At 48.1% G+C, this 23,616-nt stretch overlaps 1 protein-coding gene across 1 annotated transcript in view; it reads right to left on the minus strand.

The window, feature by feature from the left end:
- The window catches only part of Slc4a5 (solute carrier family 4 member 5), a 79,769-nt gene that overhangs the window by 27,377 nt on the left and 28,776 nt on the right, over positions 1-23,616 (minus strand). The window contains exons 6-16 of the mRNA XM_035448956.1: positions 22,919-23,014; positions 20,282-20,337; positions 19,270-19,427; positions 17,514-17,601; positions 15,592-15,746; positions 14,827-15,015; positions 12,563-12,737; positions 8,856-8,989; positions 7,252-7,523; positions 2,727-2,785; positions 1,021-1,221 (exon numbers count right to left, since the gene is read on the minus strand). Of these exons, the coding sequence (XP_035304847.1) occupies positions 1,021-1,221; positions 2,727-2,785; positions 7,252-7,523; positions 8,856-8,989; positions 12,563-12,737; positions 14,827-15,015; positions 15,592-15,746; positions 17,514-17,601; positions 19,270-19,427; positions 20,282-20,337; positions 22,919-23,014 (1,583 nt within the window). The remainder of the gene's footprint in view (positions 1-1,020; positions 1,222-2,726; positions 2,786-7,251; positions 7,524-8,855; positions 8,990-12,562; positions 12,738-14,826; positions 15,016-15,591; positions 15,747-17,513; positions 17,602-19,269; positions 19,428-20,281; positions 20,338-22,918; positions 23,015-23,616) is intronic.

Consider the following 23,616-nt stretch of genomic DNA (forward strand, 5'->3'; position numbering starts at 1 on the left):
TGTAAGTTCAAGACCAGCCTGATCTACAAAGTGAGTTCCAGGACAGCCAGGGCTATTACACAGAAAAATCCTGTCTTGTCTCAAAAAATACCAAAATAAATAAACAAATAAACAAATTAAAAAACTGAAATTTTAAAATCTAGGTCCTCCTGCTACCAAAGGCAAGCACTCTGATCCTGAGGCATATTCCTAGCCCTCTTTCAAAAACTTTAATTTTATTGTTAAACATTTATTTTTATTGTTTCTTATTTGTGTGTATGTCTGTGTAAATGAATGACATGTATGTGCTGGGACCTTGGGTGGCATGTACAGGGCATCATGTCTCCCTGGAGTTAGTTACAGACAGTTGTGAATCACCCAGTGTGGGTGCCGGGATCCAAACTCAGGTCCCCTGGAAGAGCAGCAAACACTCTTAACTACTGAGCCATTTTTTTAGCCCCTTCATTTTCTTTTGAGATAGGGTGTGTTTCCCAGGCTGGCTTTGAATTTGTGATCCTCCTGTGTCAGTCTTTATGGAACTGGGATTACAGGCTTGCACCACTAGTCTGGCCAAAGTTTGTGATCTTAATTTGTATAAATCCCTCAGGCCAGTACCTCCTTGGTGTCCATCCTTTCAGAAGATAGAGCCATTTGGAGAGACTCTGTGGGAGTTTTCCTTTAAAAAGAATTGTGTGTGTGTGTGTGTGTGTGTGTGTGTGTGTGAGAGAGAGAGAGAGAGAGAGAGAGAGAGAGAGAGGGAGGGAGAGAGGTGTGTGTGTATGCGAGTGCACACACACACACACACACACACACACACACACACACACACACACAATGCACAGGTGCCACTGGCCCAGCTGTGGAGGTCAGAGAATGAAGTGTGGGAGCAGGCTCTCTTTTTTCACCATGTGTCTTGGGGATATGACTCAGGTTGTCAGTCTTGGCATCCAGCACCTGTACCTGAAGTGCCATTTCACTGAGTCGAGCCTGCCATAAGAACACCCTAATTGTAAGTCCCAACTACCTGCAGGGGATACTTACCTTGGTAGGAAAATAGCGGCTGAACTTGAATTTCTTCAGAGTCAAGGTCATGGAGTAAGTCCCGAAGAAAAGGATGAAGGACATGAGTGCCAGGTCCGGGATGAACCGGCAGGAGTCCCCGAGCAGGCGCCCGCCGTAGCTCAGACACTCCTTCTTGCTCAGCAGGGACCAGTCCAGCGCTGTGAGGTTAAGGGGGGTGTACTTGGAGACCAAGCACAGGAGAAAGGTTGTCAGAACCCTCCTATTAGGCAGTATGTCCTTCTCCCTGCGGTCCTGGGTCACCTCACTTCCAAACCTTTGCAGGTCCCTAGCCCTTCTTCCCATGGTGGTGCCCTTAATACCAGAGTGGTGTCCCTTGGGCAGGCTGTCCAAAGAATGGCAAGCACGCAGCTCCCCAGAAAGATTAGGGGCAGTTTCTTCTGGGATATGTGGTTTGGACAGCAGGAGGAAGACACTATTTCCATCAGTAGGTCTGTCTCCCGTTCCAGGCTGAGAGCGATGGTGCTATTGACCCTGGCTCCCCAGAGACAGTAATGTCTCCTCCTTTCCCTACATCACACCCTCATTATTTTCTTCTTGGGTCATTTCAACCACTTTCTCCCCTGGTGTCCCAGATGCTAAAATTCGGAGACTGTGAAATGGTGAATATACATTCATATATATAATTTATATCCTTTGTAGCGGGAGCCTCACATATGTGAATTTAAGCAGTTGCATATAAAAACATTAGTTGCCTCTGTATTAAACACGCATTCATTCTTCCTCCATTCCCGGCTGGATACGACTCACTGCCTCAAGCCCCTGTGGCCTTGACTTCCTTGTGGTGATGGGCTATAGCCTAGAACTGTGAGCTGAACAAACCCTTCCTCCCTTACAGCTGCTTTCTTTTGCCAGGGTGCTTTATCACAGTGCCTGGAAGGGAAACTGGGGTTGGGGTTACTTGGAGCCACTATAAGAGGCCTCACACCTCTGTCTTCACACTCCTGGAAACCTGAGGCCACTCTGCTGAGTCACTAAGGAGTGAAAAAGCAATGCAAAGACACAGACCATCCCAGCTGGTGCATCCGAGGCCAGCTCCCAGCACCTAACACATGACAGGCACTGTAAGCAGGCAATGCCTGAGTTACATAGTCAATTGGGACAGAGCTAGGCTGAGCCATTGGCTGCCTGTGCAGGGGGGTCTGTGCATCCTCAGGGGCACTCTGAGCTTACAAAGCTGCCCCAAGGCCTACACACTGCCCTTTACCTGGATTATAATTTCACATCCTTCCATCTACTTAGGCTGGGAGAGGCCTGAAGCCCACCACTTAGCCTTGTTTGAGAAGGCAGACCGGCTGGGGTCCCTGGAGACTTAGGTGCAAAGGACAGGTTAAATTCATGGGGTGGGGGTGGGAAAATAAACTTCTGGATCTGGGAGTGCACTGTTGAATGGGAACTGGAGGTGCCCCAGCAGAAACTAACTACAAACTGTATATGTATACAGCTGTTTATCATTTACCTTCTCTGGGTATGCACATATTATATTTCTGCTTAGAGATACCATGCACGGAGGACACTTTTAGATCAGGATGCTTATAGTTATAAACTTAAAAGCATTGTTCACAGAGCGCAGGTGCTCCTGGGATTGACCTCCCAACTCCTTCCTGACTCCCCACCATAAACAAAAGCACACAAACAGCCTGCACTGATAAAAAAAAAGGGCTTACCAGAGACATGTTGGTGTTTGGTGCCAGTGGGGCTGAGGCATTGACCATGGTTGTGTTCACTGGAGAAGACACAGAAGATGGGTCGGGGGTCAGTGGTTCCTAGATGTGCAGCCTGCAGCCAGCCTCCAAGGGCTCTACCCCTCTGATCTCTCCTTCAGACTTCACCTTCACGCTCTGCTCCCATAAGGCATGCCCGACTCACACAGAGCAGCTTATCCTAAGGACCAACAGCTGCTTCTATCAACTCAGATCAGCAACCTGGCGCTGAGACCAGCTGGTGAACAGTGTATCTGTGAGTCCCTGCTGGGTGCTAGACACAATTTTGTACTGTCGAGAACTTAACAAAAAAATGTTTCATAGAGCTAATTCCATGTTGTGCACTATTCCAAACCCTGGAATCCACTCATTTGTTCAGTTCCCCAAATCTCCATGACATATCCCCATTTTATAGATGAGGTAACTAAGGCTCAGTGACATTATCTATTACCTAAGGTCTCAGAGCTCATACTCAGAGCTATGATCCCATCCCAGGCTGCTGGCAGAGGAACTATGAGCCTCCAATTCTGCCCATTGTCCTTCTATGGACACGTCTCTCCTACCCACTCCATCCATGCTCCTTAAAGGCCAACTGGACCTGTCCGAGTGTTTACTTTGATATTTTCCTCTCTAATCTGCCCCTTCAGTGCAAGGCAAGGAGAGTATAACCTGGATCTAGGACCTGAAGGAGAACCAGAGCCCAAAAGGGCTGCTTGCCACCAACTGTTGACTCTGCATCCCTTGCTAAGCAACCCCTTCCCTGTCTTCAGTGTCCCTAACTGTAAGTGGAGTATCTAACAATATCTTGAGGTCTGGTAGGAAAGAGGGAGGAACCAGATCATTTCCCACTCTTCCTCTACCGTGTCTGGCTTCCCTGACTCCTCTGGAAGGGCTCATCACCCACAGGGCCATGCTCCCCAGGTGATGTAGCCACTCATCATGAAGGCCAGCTTTGGAAGACCACTGCTTGTCCATTCTCCTCCTCTGGACTGCATGACTGGAGGGGAGACTGGCTTCTCCCCTTCCTCCTCCAAGCAGTTCCTCAGTGATAGGTCTGGGAACTGGTGGCAGTTGCCGCTATAGTCTGAAGTGGTGTAGAATCCCCATTTGTTCCTGCTGGGTGTCTACCTTTGGATGGACACCTGGCAAAAAGATCCTAGTACTGCGGCTTCACCCAGCCTCTAGCAAGTTGTCCACAGAGCTGGGTATGATCACAGAAATTGGTCAAGGCTGGGCCAGCTGGAGCAGTGTTGACCCCAGGCATAACAGTGCCAAGGGCATTGCGTCCTAAGAATTACCCTGAAGAAAGCCTCCCTTGTGAGAAATCAGGGAATCTATTGCCTCTTCTCACAAGAGAACATGATGTCCAGTTAACAGTATGGACAGAGAAGCCAGACAAGAAGCCCCAGTAGGGGCTACCCACTCCACTGCTCAAGTGCCCCAGTGTTTTCACACCAGACATCTTGATGTCTTCTACTTGGACTTACTAATTCTTTTATATCAAGGACTGAAACCCTAAAGGAGATGGAAGAACTATGGTATGGGAAATTCCAGAAAGGTTCCAAGTAGCAAATATTGTATACTTCCAGTGTACACAGAGTGGTACTCACTTAAAGTTGAGAGCGGCCAAATCAGCATTTGCAGCATCCATAAACAGAATACATATCAGTTATCATGGAAAAATGTTAAAGAGAAAAAGATAGTGTCCCAAGCAAGCTTGTGTGGGAAAGAATGTGAGAAGACAGTTTGCCATCGTTAGACTGTGCTGTGTAGCAAAATTAGGGAAATAGAGCCGTCAGTGGTAGGTGGTGTATAAACTGGGAGGAAACCCCCATTAGTTCCCCACTGCTCTGGTCTCCTAAATGCCCAGACCTTTGCTATCTAAGTCCTCCTAATGAAAATGAACTGGCATTCACACCAGCACATTTATTCTCTGTGGAGAAATCTTGCTGGGATTAGTAGCTAATCACAGCTCAGTAAAGCAGAATTTTTCAGACTCGGAAGGGAGGGCAACAGAAGCCCTTGGAAGGCTTGTCCATACACAGCCAGTTGGGTTCTACCTCAGAGTTTCTAGATTTCTCAAGTCTGGGGTTGGCGCCCACAATTCTGCATTTCTGATAAGTTCCTAGTTGGTGCTGATGCTGCCAGGCTTGGGACCACGCACTAAGAACCATAAAGATGACTCAAGATAATCAGGCATCCAGGCAAGAATGATGGCGAAGTGATTTAGAAATAGGCAGCAGCTTCGTTATGCCCTTGGAAGCCCACTGTCCGTGCTCCTACAGCCCCTGTTCATAGGGCACCCCTAGGCAAACAGATGGTTCACTAAGCAGCCAAAGCTCCTCACAGGACCCCTGGGTTTGGGCCCTTTCTAAAAAGAGACAAGGATGTACAATTCCAAAAGGCAGGGCTGGGCCCAGTGCATGGACTGAGAGTCTGAAAAGCACAGTAGTAATAACAAGCTTGGCCCTGGAGGCAAGACTCTGCCTCACATAGAATCAAGAAGACCTGCAGTAGAATCTCTCTAGAGATCTAGGCAAGGACCCAGACAAAGGGTAAACTTCACCTATCACTATTTAATAAAACAATTCAAAGCTAATGCTTGAAAGAAGAAAAGAGAGAGAAACTTAAACAGACTTCTTTCCAAGTCAGTGTAATGAGTGGAGGTGTGACCAACACTAACCCCCTTGCAGGAAGGGCATCTCATAAAAGACACAGGCTAAAGTAGGACGCCATACTTGCAATGCAGAATATTGGCTGACAAGATCAATTATTTTTTTTGTTTGTTTTGTTTTTCGAGACAGGGTTTCTTTGGAACCTGTCCTGGCACTCACTCTGTAGATCAGGTTGGCCTCAAACTCACAGATATCCACCTGTCTCTGCCTCCCAAGTTATGGGATTAAAGGCAAGATCAATATATTTTTAAAGTTTATTTATTTATTATGTATACAGTGTTCAGCCTGTACCCCAGAAGAGAGCAACAGATCTCATGCGAGCCCCCATGTGGTTGCTGGGAATTGAACTCAGGACCTCTGGAAGAGCAGCCAGTGCTCTTAACCTTTGAGCCATCTCTCCAGCCCCAAGATCAATATTTTTAAGGCAGGGTCTCAGTATGTAGCCTTGGCTGGTCAGGAACTTCCTATGTACACCAGGCTGGTCTTGAACTCACAAAGATTTGCTTCCCTCTGACTCTTAAATTCTGGGATTAGAAGTGTGTGCCAGCACCCCTGGCATGATCAATTCTTTTTATTAATTATTATTTTATTATTATTAAGCTGAGGAATTGAACAATCTAATATCTACTTATTTTCCTACTTATTTGAAAACCTCCCAGGCATCCTTGATAAACACTGATTACACTTTGACAGCTAGGGAAACAGGTTTAGTGTGGCCTTGGGTGGCCTCTGGACTTCAGTTTGCTTTCTGTCAGGCCGGTATAGTGGTACTTGGGTAGGTCTCGCACCCTACTCTGCATTCCCTTGGGCCCTCCAGGTTTGTCCTGCTGGCAGCTCTTAGGGGCTTGGTTCTGACCATGATGGAGATCCAACTCTGGGGAGGCCTTCACTTAGCAGGTGATGATTTCTTTGGTCAGAAAGCAACAACAAATGAACAGCACTGAGAATTTATCATCAGGCTGGCCAGTTGTTTGCTCCAGCCCACTCAGAGCTGGAGTCCTTCAAATACCACTGGCACATGCATGTCAGACAGTCCAAGCAATTGGCTCCCAAGCAAGGGGTTTGGCAGCTCTCACAGTACTCTCCCCACTGTAAGTTCCTCCCTAAGCTCAGCAGCAGCTGGCTTCCTGGAACTTCTCAACTCTCATTCCACATCCTGTGGTCACCGAGGGTAGATGTGGTCCCTCATGATGGTCCTCTCAACCTGCTCATGTGCCTAGGAGGCTGCATGATGCCGGCTTCTCCAACGCTTCCAACAGCGTGACAGGCAAGGCCCCCACCCAGACTGTAGGGATGTTTGTCCCCTGGGTTCATCTCACTCTATAAGGTTTGTAACCAAATTGGCAGCGGTATGTTGAGGCAAGATGTCATTTATTAATGGCCCTGGGAGGGACCATCAGATCTACCCATGACTTGAGCACCGTTGCTGACAGGTGTAACCTCCACACAGCCCTCACTTTGGTAAATCATGCCTTGCTCCTTCGTGAAGTCCCCTGCAGCTTCCTGATTACAGCCCTGGGTGCTTTTTATCTCCGCCACGTGGTGGCTTTTACTGCAGCTATCATCCCCTCAAAGTCTTTCCAAAAATTAGATTCAAGACTCTGTGGTTAGCATTGTGAATTTCAAAGCCAGCTGGGGCAGCACAGCCAAGGCCAGTCTGGGTTACACAGACAGACCAGTTTCAATAAACAAAGACCCAGCATTTGCTCCTTTGGAACAGTAAGCACCTGGCTAAACCACCCCTCCAAACAAGCTCCCCTCCTGCATTGAGAACTGTGGTAGAAGGGTGGAGGGCAGGGCACATCGGGGATTACCTGTGTCAGGAGCCACACACTCGCATTTGTAGGTGGTGATGGAGTCAGGCTTGAAGTCCGTGTTAATGGGATAGTAACTGAAGGCACCAATCATCTTTTTGATGGCGTCGTAGATGAAGATGAAACTGATGAGGGTGGAGAAGCCCTCTTCGGTGAATCGGGTGATGTACTTGATGATAAAGCTGGCATCTGTGGCCACCAGGATAAGGCACTGGATGGCTGAGTGCAGGCCAATCCAGAGGCGGAACTCCATGTAATCCAGGCCATTGGCTCTGGATGGCAGAAGGAAGTAAGGGACCTCCTGGGCTTGGCTCCCCAGCCCCACCCTGAGTAGCTCATACTCCTTTTGTAGCACAGATGCCTGTCTTAGGACTGGGAAAGGACAGGACAGAGACAATTCCTGGGTTGCCTAATTGTTGTTGTTGTTGTTTTGTTTTGGTTTTGTGTGTGTGTGTGTGTGTGTGTGTGTGTGTGTGTGTGTGTGTGTGTGTGTGTGCATTCACATGTATTTGTGGGTTTGCATGAATGTCGGTGCACATGTGTGGAAATCTCCAGTTAGAGCGAAAGAAGTATCTGCTCAGGACTCCCAAGGCCAGGTTCTCATCACAAAGGAGATTTATTTGCCCCGGAGGAAATGAGAGACAAAGACAGGAGATAGAGGACTAGAGAGAAGAGGAAGGGATATTTGTTTGTGGGATAGGGAGACAGACAAAGGACTGCCTCTGGATAGAGAGGAGACAGACATGGCCTGTAGGCAAACAGTAGTTTATAAAGATAAAGAGGGGAAAACCCATGTTAGGATGAAGTTTTTAATTTTAATTGGGCATGTTAATTAGGTGAACCAATGTGGGCTTCTTATTGCTGGACTGCAATACTTCAATAGTTCCATCTTGGTAGTCAGCTTCAGGAGGACAAAGTGGCTAAACAAAGACCTTGGTGGCTAGCCTTAGGAATGCAATCTCAGGGTTTTTAGCAAGGCAGAGGGAATGGGATAGAAGGGCGGGGCCTGCCAGAGCCATGTTTGCAATGTTTGAGCTGTCCAGAGTCCCTTCAGGGAGTCCCAGGGATGTACCCATCTCCACCTCCAAGCACTAGAATGACAAGCATGTGCCACCAGGTGTGTTCGATGTGGGTGCGTTCTGGGGCTTGAACTCAGAACTTCACGCTCTCAGGGCAAGCACTTTACTGACTGAGTCACCTCTCCAGCCCTGGGGTGCCTGGCCTTTGAGAATTCTAGGAAGGAACCTTACTGAGTATCAGTAACGTTGGTGCTTGGTAGGGAATGGTCTGGAGCAGCTTAGGAAATGGTCCAGTCCAGACCCATAAGGCAGCCAAGTCTCATGCACCTGCCCAAGGCTATTCTACCACACTGACTTTCGAGTGAGCAGTGGAGTGGCCTGGCTTGCTCCCGTATGCTAATCTACACTCAGAGAACTTCAGGGCAGTTTACAGGAGTCAAAAGGAACCACCCAACAACCACAGGTCAAGATGCCCATCCTCACAAACCCCCATCCCCCACCCAGGCTGAACCTATTCTCCACCCTCACCTTGGCTGACTGCTTCAATTTCAAGAGTAGGCATGGAGCCTACCACGTGGTACCTACTTGCTGAAGTCAAAGAGGAGCTTCTCGAAGATGAGGATGGGCCCCGTGCTGCTGAGGATGATGAGGGGCTGCCCCGAGAAGAGGCAGAACAAGGCACCAGCCATAGCAGTGCCCAGGAAGCTCTCCATTACTCCCTGTCAAGAGAGAAAGCAGGAGGCTCAGGGAGGCAGAAGCGACTGGTGGGTGGATTAAAACCTCCTGTCTTGGAGGGAAGCTCATTAGGACACAGGGATTTTACAGGGGAGTAAAACAGCCCATCGTAAAGGGAGGTGAAACTTTCCATCCTGCAGAGAAATTCCTTAAGCTCAGTAAGTATACAACTTGGTGGCCTCAGGAAGTCCCTGAATCTGAACAGATACAATAGTCAGTACCCACCATGCATATATAAACTGTAAAGCCTGTTGAGAGATAATCTCAGACAAACTGAGCTGCCTGCAGGAGGCTCATGCCAATTGAGCCAACTGGAAAGGACACTCTTCAACCTGTTGAGCTGCCTGCGGGCTGTGCAGTGTGCTCTGGGTTTCTAGCTTTTGTGTGCTGTCACCCATTGGAGTGGTCTTTGGTGATATTTGAGTCATATCTATTGCTGTAAGTAACCCCTCATCCATGTAAGTAACCCAGAAAAACTCATGGCTCACCAAGTTGAGCTTTGGCGTTATCCTTTCTTTGGTCTGTCACAGGTTCCCTATCTGGGGTGAGTAGATGTTTGTTCTATCTCCTTGGGAATAATGTCACACAACAGGGGCCTCTCTACACAGGCTAAGACTAACTACCTCTCCACTCACCTGTCAGTGGGCTCTCTCTTCCCAATCCTGCCTCCCATTTCCTGTCTTCCATTCCTACCATGGCTAACATCGCTCTCTAATTCCATTTGGATAAAGGTTCCCTGGGACTTCCATTGTCATACCAAGGCCTACAAAACAGTGAATATGCTTATCCCTGGGGCCCATCCTATTGTCATTCATTCATGTAATTATTCATTCATTTTCCAACATCTATGGGCTGCCTTTAGACTTCAGATCATTCATTCAAAAGCCACTCAGCAGGTACTGGAGAAATGTCTCAGCAGCTAAGAGCACTGGTTGCTCTTCCAGAGGACCCAGGTTCAGTTCCAGCATCTACACAACAGCTAACAAGTGTAATTCCAGTTCCAGGGGATCCAATGCCCTTTTCTGGTTTTGCAGGCACTGCATGCTTATAGTGCACAGACACACGTGTAGGTAAAACAGCCATATTAATAAAATTAACATAAATAAATCTTTAGAATGCTATGTACCAAGCAATGTAATGGGCACCAGAGACCAGCCAGTCAGCAATAGAGCACATTTTCAGGTTAGTGGAACATGCAGATAAGTAGCTAGTTTTTTAAGGGCTTTTAAACCTAAGCATTATTGATTATTTAGGTATATGATTCTCAGTTGTGGGGACTTCCTTGTGCGTTGTGAGCTATTGAGTAGCATCCCTGGCCTGTAGTCACTAAATGCCAATACTCTCTGCCCCTCCCAGTTATAAAAACCAAGTCCAGCTGTGGGTATGGCCAATTGTCCCCTGGGATCAAAACTGCCCCTGGTTGAGAGCCACTTCCAAGGAGTGGGATGCTGGGATGGGTTCCCAGTGCCAGAGAAGCTCACAGCAGAAGAGAAGGGGTCACCAAGAAGGTCACTCCAGACAGATAAGTGCAAGTTGAGGTCTCACACATAAGCAAGTATCGGCTAGGAGAAGTGCACTAAGTGGAATGAAGAACAACTGGCCCCAAGGAGGGGACAGTGCACACCGAGGCAGGGGCAGAAGGGAGTGTGTCCCAGGGACTTGAGGATGATCAGGGTCAACAGAAAACACATTGTGTGAAGGGCAGGATGCTGAGGAAGAGAACACGGGGCGAGGCTTGACAGACAAGCAGGGCCATGCCCTGGAAGCCATGGGAAAAGCTGGCACATAGGAGTTCGGCAATGGCGACCCAGGGGACTCAGAGAGGCAGCCATGTGGGAATGCCCCAGAGGCAGCTGGGCATGGACCTGAAGCTTTGGAGACAGATGTGGGCAACAACAGACATTCATTTCCACATCTGAAAATGGGTCTTTTCCATGGTGCTCTGAGCTTTTAAGTTGTTTTGTTTTGTCTTGCAAGTGTTGGGGATCGAACACAGGGCCTTGAACATGCTGGGAAACCTCTGAGCTTTAGGTCCTTGCCATTTTTATATTTTTTAAAATTTAATATTTTAAATTTTGTGTGTTATCATTATTATTGTGTGTGTGTCCGTGTGCACATGTGCACACACATGCATGTACAAATGGGGATGTCATTTTAAGAGTCTTCCCTCCTTGTGCTGTGGGGACGGGGGTCTAACACAGATCATCAGGTTTGAACAGCACCTGCTTTTATCAAGCCAGTCCCTTACTTTTGATTGTTGCTGTTACTTTGAGACAAGGCTTCTCTATGTAGCCCTGGCTGTCCCGAACTCTCTGTGTAGAACAGGCTGGCCTCAAACTCACAGAGATCTGCCTCCCAAGTGTTGGAATTAAAGGTGTCTGTCATTACCCCTGCCTGCTCCTTACTTTATCTTTTTATATTTTGAGACAGAGTCAAATATATCCCAGGTTAGTATCCAACCTAGTATGTAGCAGAGGCTTGCCTGAACCTCCTGATCCTTCTACCTATGGATTTTTTTTTTTAAGATTTTATTTATTTAGTATACAGTATTCCATCTGCATGCATGCCTGCACGGCAGAAGGCGGCACATTACAGATGGTTGTGAGCCACCATGTGGTTGCTGGGAATTGAACTCAGGACCTCAGGAAGAGCAGTCAGTGCTCTTACCTCTGAGCCATCTCTCCAGCCCCCCTACCTATGGATTTTAAGGGATGGGATTGCAGGCATGTGCCATCACACCAGCCTGGCATTTTTTTTTCTTTCAGACAACATTATGCTAAGTTGCCCAGGCAGGCTTTGGACTTCTGATCCCTCAGCCTCCCGAGTAGCTGAGATCATAGGCCAGTGTTCCCAAGCCTGACATTGCTCTGAGCTGCCTAATGGTTCTGTACAGAGGCCTCCACTGAAGAAGACCCTTGGTGGGAAACGTAACGAAGCCAATAATACCGTCCCCTGGGAAGCTGGTGGTGTTATCATGGCAACAACTTGACTCTCATTCCATATATTAACACTAAGCTAAGAAATCAAAGTGAGATTTTTTAAATAGAGGGGCCTGGATAGAGAGATATCTCAAGGTTAAGAGCACTGATTGCTCATCTAGAAGACACAGCACCCATAGGGCAGCTCACGACAGCCTATAACTCCTGTTCCAGGGGACCCAATGTCATTTTCTGGCTTCCATGGGCACTGAATGCATATGACACACAGACATACAGGCAAAACACACATACACATTAAGTAATTTTAAAAATAAAATTAAAATGTAAGGAGAAGGCCACAATTAGCCAATTTAATTAACAGTGTTGATTGAGTTCATTAAATATCAGCGGGGAAGGGATGAACAGCAATGTGGGTGATTTCCCTAAAAGGTCAGCCTGTTTACATTACTCTTGAAATCGTTATCTTATTGGAAGGGTAAAGAGTTACATAAAGCAAAGGCCAGATTCAGGGTGGCACATGCAACCTTGGTGTTGGGATTACAAACTGAAGGTCCTTACTACCACCAGGTGGCAGTAATTTGACTGGTGTTTGCAGGTCTGTCCCCAGCTCACACTCACCTGGTAATTGTCTGTGGCATCCCCCAGAAGCCCACCAAAGGTGATGGCGTTGGTGATACAGCCGAGGTAGATGAACAAAATGGCAGAGATGGACTGGATGTGGAAACCGTCATAGAAGTCACTTGGGAACCAGGGCAGCTTCCGCTTGACATCCAGGCGTAGTCCCCCAAAGAACCTGCTTGAGACAGGCAGGAGACTGCTTTCCTCTACCGACACCAAGAGGGGCAGGGATGCCTCCAGGGCCCTATAAAGTCTGGGGGGAGTACCGGGGGTAGATGGAGTTACAATATTTCTACCAGAACACTGAGGATCAGACAGGATTCTTGTCAGCCTGAATGTTTGCAGTTAGCACCATCCATGCTGGCTGGGGAGGGTGGACACAAACTGTTGGAGAGAAGGTAATTCTGATGGGAATATTGCACTGTGATGGTCTTCCTCGTGTCCCTAATCAACCCAAGTAACCTGTGATGGGTTGTGCTAACTGTCAACTGCACAGAAGCTGGAATCATTCAGGAGATGGATCTCTGGGCAAGCCTGTTGGGGATTATCTGTCAATTGGTTTGAAAGAATCCTGGTGACTGAGGGTGAGGCTGCTCCCTGAGTTGGGATCTGGGACTGAATAAAATGGAAAAAGTGACATGAGAATGAGCAAGTATTTATTGTTCTCTGCTGCCTGGCTGTGGCTGCAATGTGACCAGTTCCCTCAACTTTCCCCAATGGGACGGGCTGTAACCTAAACTTCAAACCAGAATAAGCTCTCTCTCCCTTAAGTTGCTTTTGTCAGAATGTTTTATCACAGTGAGAAACTAAGCCACAACACACAGCTTATTCCCAAAGTCATCATTAGCACAAAGCCTGTGCTGCTATGGGCTTTCCTAAATCTCAGTCAACCTGGGTGACTCCAGGAGCAGCCAAAGAACTCACACCAGGACAGCTTTCTGTTGTTCTCCCCCAAAGAAGAGAAAAATGAAGCTTTTAAATAATACTAAAATTTTAAAATGTACTATTATATATTGGGTTGTACTTCTTTTAAAAAGTTACATTAAGCTGAGTGGTGGTAGTGCACGCCTTTAATCCCAGCACTCGGGAGGCAAAGGCAGGTGCATCTTTGTGAGTTGAAGGCCAGCTTGGTCTACAAAGCTCCACAGAAAGCCAGGCTGTGGTGGCACACACCTTTAATCCCAGCACTCAGGAGGCAGATCTCTGTGAGTTCGAGACCAGCCTGGTCTACAAGAGCTAGTTCCAGGAGAGGCTCCAAAGCTACACAGGGAAACCCCAAAGAACAAAACCAAAACCAAAAAAAATTTAAATCTCCAGCCCCTGGTGCTTGTGAATATGATTTTATTTAGAAAGCCTTTGGGTTGGGAATGCAGCTCAGGTGGTAGAGTGCTTGCTCACTGTGCATGGAGCCCTGGATTATAAACCAAGCATGGTGGTGCTTGTGAGTTCAGCTCTGGAGAGGGTGGGTTAGGGGCATCATCGATTCAAAATCATCCTCAGCTGTATCAAGTTTGAGGTCAGCTTGGGTCACATGAGACCACAAAAAAAAAAAAAAAAGGTTTTTTTGCTGATGTATACTAAGTTACAATGAAGTCATTAAGAGTGGGCTCTGAGTAAGCCCTTATAGAAACAGGGCAATACTACCCAAAGACATGCACATGGGGACAAGCAAGGTCATATAACAACACAGACAAAAACTGGGTGGGAGGTGCAACTGCCAAGGTAAGGACTGCCCTAAGACTCTTGGCTGCCATTAGAACCCCGAGGAGGCAAAGGAGGCTCTACCCACAGGCTCAAAGGCATTGGTACCCTGTGCTGCCACCTTTATTTAGAGGGCAGGGTTGAGACAGGGTCTCACATTATAACCCAGGCTGTCCTGGAACTTGCAGTAACCCTCCTGCCTCAGTCTCCCCACTACTGGGATTGCAGGTAGGACCCACCAATGACCCTGCTGACATCTCCATTTCGACCTGTGTGAAGATGGATTTCAGTATTTTTATACTATCTTATTTGTGGTGCATTGTTTTTGACATGGGTGCCAAAGGATGCCTAGAGAAAAGTTTGGGTTCCTCCCTTATGGGTGAGGGAGGTACAGAATTCTGTTCCTCTCACCCCACACAGAACTCAAGAGCCAAGTGCTGAAGGACTGCAGTGGTCAGACCCTGTCCCTAGAGGGCGCTGCACACAGAAGCGGGAGGATCGCTAATAGGACCAGAAGAGAGGGTTCAAGGCTGAAGACTTTCTGCCGGCCATGGAGCGGGCACCTTCCGGTCCAGATGAGCTCCTCCCCGATTTCATGCATAGCTGGCATCTCAGTTTCGTCGCCACTGCCCACTCCGCCGGCCCCGCTGCCTCCAGGCCCTCCGCCACCACCGCCGCCTCCAGCCGAGGCACCGCCTCCGCCCGCAGAGCCATTCATCTGGCCCAGCTCTGCCAAAGAGAACACAGATTTCCTGAAAGAGAAAGTGGGGGGTAGGAGAGAGCAGGGCTCTCAATGCTGGGAAGGGCCCAGCCCCTCAGGACGGTCCCCTTCCCTACTAAATATCTTAAAATAGCAGGGGAAATGAAGATGGAGGTGGGGAAATGCTCGGCTATCAAAGCATTTGCCACACACACAAGAGGGCAAGAGCTGGGATTTCCAGAAGCCACGTGAAGGTCAGGTGGGCAAGGCAGCAGCTATTTGCAATTCCAGCACAGGGGAAGCCCAGAATGAACAACACTAGCCCAATCTGCCAGCGCCGACTTTGAGAGACTCTGCCTCAATGAATAAGGTGGAGAACAGTGAAGAAAAATTCCCAGACATCAACCTCAGGCTTCCACATATGCACCCACACATATTCAAACATGAATACACACACCCACACCCCACAAAGAAAGAAAATGATTCAATAGTACCCCTTCCCCCTCCCCCGCCCAAACTCCCGACTTTATAGCTGTTCACAGGCGGCCCTGCAGGCTTCTGATGTCTGACAAACAGAACGAAAAGCCGGTGTGCAGTGCCCTCTGCTGTTCTTATCCTTAACACACACCTCTTGTCAGCTGAGGGAACTTTCTTGGGTGGTTCAATTCTGATGTTTGGATCCCATTCTCCAGGGGGGAGGACAATGACCTCATCCAGAAACTCATCAATTCCTGCAATCAGATCTTCCCGGTTCCGGGCTTTGTAAGCCACATCGCTGAAGAGCTGGTGAGGAAGGAGAAGAGGGCTCAGCTCTCCCCTCCTAGGAGCCAGCACATCACAGCCATTTTTAAAAGGAGCCAATTTTAGCCACTGCTTGGGATGCCAACTTGACTTCAGTGGGTGGATAAGGACAAAGCACAGTAAGGGAAATAGGGACAACAGGAAAAGAGCTAGTTCTTAAAGCAGGCAGCCATCTTAGAGCTGAAACCCAGGTCGCTGTCATACTTTAGACACAGGCAAGCATAGGGAATAGTTTATCAACCTGGGACTCTTGTTTTGGCCTATGTACACCCCTTCCTTCCTTCCTTCCTTCCTTCCTTCCTTCCTTCCTTCCTTCCTTCCTTCCTTCCTTCCTCCCTTCCTTCCCTCCCTTCCTTCCCTCCCTCCCTTTCTCCCCTTTCTTTCTTTCTTTCTTTCTTTCTTTCTTTCTTTCTTTCTTTCTTTCTTTCTTTCCTTAAAGACAAGGTTTCTCTGTATAGCCCTGACTTGTGTTGGAAACCCGCTCTGTAGACCAGGCTGGCCTTGAACTCACAGAGATCCGCCTGTCTCTGCCTCCTGAGAGCTGGGATTACAGATGTGCACCACCACCCAGCACAGTCACTTCTAATAGTAGTGCATTTGACAGCCTAGGGCCTTTACCTGCATACACTATGCACACACATTCCTTCCTGTAATGCACCTAGCAACTTATTAGCAATGTAGGGCCCCCACTTGCACTGAGTTGTACACACACTCCACTCTGAACAATGGAACTGTCTCCTCCCTGTAACAACCATCCAACATAGACAGATTCTATTCATTGGTGCTCTCCGTGTGTGGAGGCAAGGAAGTAGGGATAGCCATCAGGCCTGAACTAATTTTGTTTAATAAGTCAAACCGTGTCCTCCAAGTGAAATTTTTGGGGGGCTCCTCTACTTACCATCTTATACCTGTGCAAAATTGGGTGTGCTACAATACAAATCAGATGTGTTATGGGAAGGGACATTCACAACAGGAAATGATTATATAATTTAATCTGTCACTCAAAAATAACCACCCAAACCACACTCTTCCCTTGAAGCCCATAAAAAGAAGCCTCCTGCAATTATGGGGGTCCCTGGGTACCCGCACTCATGTGGCCCTCTGTCACTCTCGACAGTGTACCCAACCTGTCCTATTGCTTTGCCTTGCTGCTTCTGCACATCTTTGTGTGGCTTTATTTCAAGTCTTTTGAGTAAGAGCCAAAGAACCCGGGCGCACTTGGCCTAGACACTGATGCTGGGCACACCTCTGCAGGACTTTTGTGAGGTTCCTCGACTTTTCATTTCTGTTTTCCACAGAGAAAGCACATGAGAAAACCTCTGCAGAGCCCAGTCTGAGAAGTCCCAATTTTCAAATCCATTCATTACAGACTTGCCCCCTAGAAGGGTCAGGTTACAAAAAGGCCTACAGATTTGCTGGGGTTATATCTGTGTTTAAAGACCTCCAGCCTCCCCGTCACTCTGGAGATAGAGCAGGACCTTCAAGCTCTTCTCCCAGGGTATGTATGTATGGTCTCTGGATCATCTCACTGGGGTTGCCCTTAGGGAGCATTCACACTGGGTAGTGCTCCTACTCGAGAGGGTCTGGGTCTATTCCCTGAATCTCATAATCCTTAGTTCCACGGTACACAGCAGGGGCTCAGCTGTGTTTGTTAGATAACCTGTGATGATGGGGAGTGGGGAAGCTGTGCCGGTACCTCAGCTATTAGCACTCAGAAAGGAGGAGTTCCTGCTTCGTATTCTCACTTACATCATCCACCATGAGGGTTGCGATAGCTCGGCCAATCTCATTATAGGACTTTGCTCTCCCGGAAGGTCCTAGAAGAATGAACAGAAATCTGCAAAGATAGAAGAGGAAGAAGGAGGCCGGGCGTTGGTGGCGCATGCCTTTAATCCCAGCATTTGGGAGGCAGAGGCAGGTGGATCTCTGTGAGTTCGAGGCCAGCCAGGTTTCCAGAGCGAGTGCCAGAATGCCAAAGCTACACAGAGAAACCCTGTCTGGAAAAAAAAAAAAGGAGAGGAAGAAGGAACAAAGAAGAAAAAATAGAAACAGATGATGAGAAGGACACTTTGGCCTTCAATGCATCCATTAACTTTTTACCTTCCCTCCTTTGAAATTTTAAAAGTCATCATTTGTTGTGTAATAGTCTTTAAGGTACTGGCCCCTTTGGAGAGGGGCTCACAGGCTATGTGTGGTCTTGGAGCAAGTGCTGGCTCTCTCTCTCTCTCTCTCTCTCTCTCTCTCTCTCTCTCTCTCTTTTTAAAGATTTTATTTATTTATTATGTATACAACATTCTGCTTCCATGTATATCTGCACACCAGAAGAAGGCACCAGATCTCATAACGGATGGTTATGAACCACCATGTGGTTGTTGAGAATTGAATTCAGGACCTCTGGAAGAGCAGTCAGTGCTCTTAACCTCTGAGCCATCTCTCCAGCCCCAAGTGCTGGCTCTCTTGGGTGGTGGTCAGAAGGCAGAGGGCAACATCCAGTGGCTAAGGGCAGAAGACCTCAACGGTTCTCTACCTTGCTTTGTCAGTCGTGAGTGATGCCCCAATAAGTACCTGACTTCCCTTTATTCTGGGTTCTTGTGGACCCCCCCAAATACATCCCCAATCATTATTATATTAAATTATGTGTATGCTTGTGTAAAGGTATGTGCATTAGAGTGCAATACCTGCAGAGGCCAGAAGAGGGCACTGGATCCCTGAATTGGAGTTACAGGTGATTACCAACATGGGTGCTGGGACCTGAACTCAAGTCCTCTGCAAGAGCAGCACGAGCCATTAACCACTGAGCCGCCTATTACTGCTTTTTTTTTTTTTTGAGACAGGGTCTCACATAACCTAAGCTCAAACTCTTTATGTAGTCAAGGATGACTTTGAACTCCTGATCCTCCTGCCTCCACCTCAGCAAGGACTGGGGTTATAGGCAAGTGCCACAACACCTGGTTTTCCTTTTTACATTTATTTAGCTAGCTAGGTATGTATGTGTGTGCATGCACACATGCCATGGCACACACGCCACAGCAAACGTGGAGGTTTAGAAGACAATTTATAGGACTCACTTCTCTGCTTTCATCATGTAGGTTCCAAGGATTGGACTGGGGTTGTCCGGCTTGGTGACAAGCGCCTTTACCCACCAACTCATCTCACCAGCTCAGAATCTCCTTTTACTATCTGACTTGTTGGAGAAACATTTCTGCTTCTGCCCACACTGGGCATCCTTACATTTGCATTGCTGCCTGGACCACTCAACAACTGCCTCCCCACAACTCCTTTCTCTCTTGTGGGGATCTCACGGTTGCCCTGGCTGGCCTGGAACTCTCTGTGTAGAGCAGGATGACCTTGAACCCACAGAGATCTGGCTGCTGAGTGCTGGGAATAAAGGCATGTACCACTGTACCCGGTTCTGCAATCATATAAAAGGACATCCCTGCTTGCTGACTTCATGGGGAGTGGCTCCATGAAGACCGCGGTGTGGTGGCACTTTTCAGTGACTCACCTGGTGGGGACAGGCACTTCTGTCACCCCTCCCAGCATGGCAGACTGGATAAGACGAACAAATGCAATGAATGGTTGGTCCAGGAAGTCCACCTCGCCCACAAGCACGTTGGAGGCTTCTGAGTCCTTGGGGATCTTCTTCATGAATTTGTTTTTTCTCTGCTCCGGGAGGAAAATGACACACCCAAGAAGACTTGGCATGCCCTTACTCTCACTTCAGAGAACAAAGTTTCCACAGAAATTATCAAGAGACTGAAATAAATGACCAAATATTCTCTACAGCTCTGGAGATGGCAAGACTCAATGTATGTTAACCCGAGACCAATTATGCCTTCATAGATGGTAGGATCCAGTCATTCACTAGACCCTAAGATACTCCACTGCTGTGTGAGCTGAGGGGACAGAGAAGAGCCCTGGGCCTTCTGAACCTAGCTCCCATATACAATCACCTTTGTTGGAACTTAGTGGTAAGCTGCCTAGATCTCCCTCTGGGTCTTCACCTTTGGTGGTTGAGAGAAGTCAGTTATGATGGTCTGTTTGCCCTTTGTCCTGATTCCTTACTCACAGGAATCCCTGGACCAGTCTCCAAGGATGCAGGAGACCTCCCCTCTTCCAGGTTCCCCCCAAGGGTACCTCCTAGGGAACTCAGAGTTCCTAGATTTTAAAATTTAGACCATGAAGGGGGTGCCACTTCAGCCCTACTGTTATGGGGGATGTCCATATCACTGTACTACTGGCTACCAGCTTTCCAGAGCAAGGTCAACAGATGGCGTGATTGGGTCTAGAGTCCCCAACTAGTCCTCTACTCAAACTACTCTACCTTCTGTCTATATGACTTCTCTTCTCCAGAGTCATCTGATGATACAAATGTCCCTAGGTTACTTCTAAGTTCTTCTTAGTCCTGGGGGACATCTGGTCTCTTGTGGAGAGAGGTTTTCCAGGCTCTCTGCTCTTGACACTAAAGGTTTCCTCCTTCCCTGCCTGCCTCTAAGTCTAGGGCAGCACTGTCCTACCTGGTCTGTGTTTGGGGTATGAGAGATGTCATTCATGCTTCTACTCTGGGCGTGACCTAGGAGAGACAGGAAAGCAAGCCTATCAGGGGAAGCCAGGCTCTCACCAGTCCTTTGCCCGCGGCCCTTTTCTATGCTTCTACATTCAAAACCACAGCAAGGTCCCCTTCCCTCAGTTCTGCAGCCCCTTCAGCTGGCATCCCCACTCTCCTCCTTCTCAATGGCAGCTTTCTTGAATAAGCTGCTAGACTCCTGGCTCTATGTCTACTCATTTCTCAAGCTATGGCATGCTTGTCTCTAGCCTTTGGCCCCACCTTCTTAGCCCTCACTGAGATTCCTATTCCAAGTACAGCTCTGTACCATGCTCAGATTAGCAGTGATCAGGGGACACAGAGATGTATTTTCGGATGAGGTACCAGGCATTGCTAGCCTGGAACTTGGTGAAAGGGACCAGTTTCATCTCTAGCCTTCGGGACCCATGAAAGTTTTTAAAAACAGGCTGTCAGAGTTCATAGGGAGATAGGGATAGTACAGGAACCAAGTTGTCAAGAGCCCCTTCCTCTGGAAGCCATTCTCATTTCCCATTAGCAGTGTAGTCCGGTGGGCATGCTCAGCCCTATGATTCCTTGGCTTTGGGCCTGTAACCCTGCCTTACTTCTAGAATATGACTCTCTTCCACTCACTACCCAGAATCCTTTTCTGCTTGACTCTTCATGGGGTTTTATTTTTGCAATCATTCCCTCAGAAACCTCTCACACTCCATCACTGTCAATCACAGCCACTGCTATTGCGTCTACTCTGCCCCCGCCTCTCTCTCTCTCTCTGTGTGTGTGTGTGATGACACAGAGAATGCATCTCAAGTTCCATCTCTCTTGAGAGTAAGAACCTTGAAGCAGCCCCATCTGACACCCCAATTCATTATCTTCTACCAAATCTCCCCCCAGATCTTATTCCACTCAGCACCCCCTCCATGCCACCCACTGGCCACTTAACATCCTGGGAGGCAGTCTTGCCACCCCCCCCCACTTCCCACCAGTTGCTATAGGCTACTTCCATCTTTCCCTCTACTCCTGAATGCATGCCCGGCCTCTTTATTCTTTCTCAGACAGAAATCTGACTATGGCACACACCTGCTTCCAGATCTCCAGGGTCCCCCTTACCTTCAGAGTGATGCCTTTGGGGTGAATGCACCAGGCCCTCTTTTGTCTGACCCTTAACCTTATGCTCCTGGAGAGCTGAGTAGATGTTTATTCCTCAACAGCAACTTCCATCAGCTGCTATTGTACCCTGGATTTACACGGTTCCCCTTGTCCCAGAAGCCCCTTCCCTGGTCCTGGATGTTTTTCACACTGATCTCTGGGCTCACTCCAAAACAAGAGGTACTAATGAAAGGGTGTTTGTTTGTTTGTTTGTTTTTTCTGTTCTCTAAGACTTGGTTGGGTGTCTCCTCTCTGGGGCTTCCCCATCGTCATCTATGCCCTGGGCCACCTTAGAGAGATGATGTACCCGGGCTACATAGCCCAATTCACACAAAGCAGTAATCACGCCTCCTGTCTGGGGATGCTACTGAGCATTGCTGAACAAGAGAGTCTCCATACACAGGGATAGTTGAACAGAGCTCTTTCCAGAACCTTCTGCTTACTGACCACTGCTCCCTGTTGGCCATATGAGAAATAGCAAGGCCAGGAGTAGGTAGGGGGTACTAGGAGGAATCGAACTTTAGGACAGAGGAGGAAAGACTGAACCAGGCAAGCGCCTGCTGCTAGCTCCTCCCTCCACACAGGCCTCAAACTCTCATCCCTCCTGCTTCCAACCCCAGAGCACTGAGATTATAGGTATGTGCCACTGTGCCCATAGCTCACTTGACTACTCACCACAAATGAGCTTGAAAAAAACCTGTGACCTTGGTCCTCATAGTCCCCTGATCACTGCTACTGACCATGCATGTTTTTTTTTTTTTTTTTTTTTTTTTTTTTTTTTTTTTGTGGTGATGAGGGGCATCTTGTGTACCCTTCCACAAAGGACTTAGGTGGATGTTTGTTTGCTTGCTTGTTTGTTTTGAGTCTCACTCTGTGACCCAGGCTGGCCTGGAACTGGCTGTGTAAGCCAGGCTGGCCTGGAACTGGCTGTGTAAGCCAGGCTGGCTTGGAACTTGGTGTAATCCTTCTGCCTCAGCCACTGCACCCAGCCAGGTTTCTATTTTATTTTGTGTGTGGTTTTGTGGTGTTGAGAATCAAGCATGGTGCTTTAAACACGCCAGGCAAACGTTCTACTTCTGAGCTGCACCTCCAGCCCCAAGGACCTGCCTTTAGTACCATTACTAGGAAGGGTTCTCACCAGGAAACAGGGCAATGGTTGAGTTAGTGAGAACAGTTTTGACTGAGATCAACGTGCCTAGGATATGAGATCAGTTCTGATGTCGCCAGGACTTGGTTGAGTTCTGTGTCTAGCAAGGGGTATTACAGTGGTAAATCGGGCCAGGGGCCAAGCCTAGGTTTAGGGGGACATCTGGTTTCTCCTGGTGGTATCTTAAAGCAAGCTAGAATCCTGGGCGCTACCTTCTCCACCTATGGCCATGTGGACATTCCACAACTGTCCCAGACAGCGTGCTGCTGTGCCTGGTCAACAGAGAACACTCACACAGATGTCCATAGCTGGTGCTTTGCCGAATCCTCAGGTCCTCGGTGGAGCGGTGGAGAGTTGGACCTCCGGAGGGACTCCTAGCAGAGCTGCGATCTGGAAGGGAAAGGAAGGCATGTGGCTCCAGAATCCTTGCAGCTGCAGCCTCTCTGGTTAGCACAGTGGTTATGCATTTACTTCCAACTAGACAAAGCTATTACAATACATCTCCCCTTTCCAAGAATTTTTTTTTTTTTTTTTTTTTTTTTGGTTTTTTGAGACAGGGTTTCTCTGTGGCTTTGGAGCCTGGCCTGGAACTAGTTCTTATAGGCCAGGCTGGTCTCGAACTCACAGAGATCCACCTGCCTCTGCCTCCCAAGTGCTGGGATTAAAGGCGTGTGTCACCAACACCGGCTCCAAGAATAATTTTTAAAGGAATAGTGTGAATGAGCTTACTTGGGAACGGGGCTGGAGAGATGGCTCAGTGATTAAGAGCACTGGCTGATTTTCCAGAGGGCCCAGGTAAATATTTGTATAGTTGAAAGGGAGATAGAATCTACAGTTGGTCAAATCAACACTGTTGTAGGTGCAACAGGCTACCTACCTTTAGAATCTCCGATTCTGCCACTTGCTGGCTCCTATGTTTGCCTGCTGGGCTGACCAGGGCTAGTGCCTTCAGACTTCTCAGTCTACATTCCTCAAGTGGCCTCAGGCTTTGT

Source organism: Cricetulus griseus, chromosome 8, assembly GCF_003668045.3.
Source record: "Cricetulus griseus strain 17A/GY chromosome 8, alternate assembly CriGri-PICRH-1.0, whole genome shotgun sequence".
Taxonomy (NCBI): domain Eukaryota; kingdom Metazoa; phylum Chordata; class Mammalia; order Rodentia; family Cricetidae; genus Cricetulus; species Cricetulus griseus.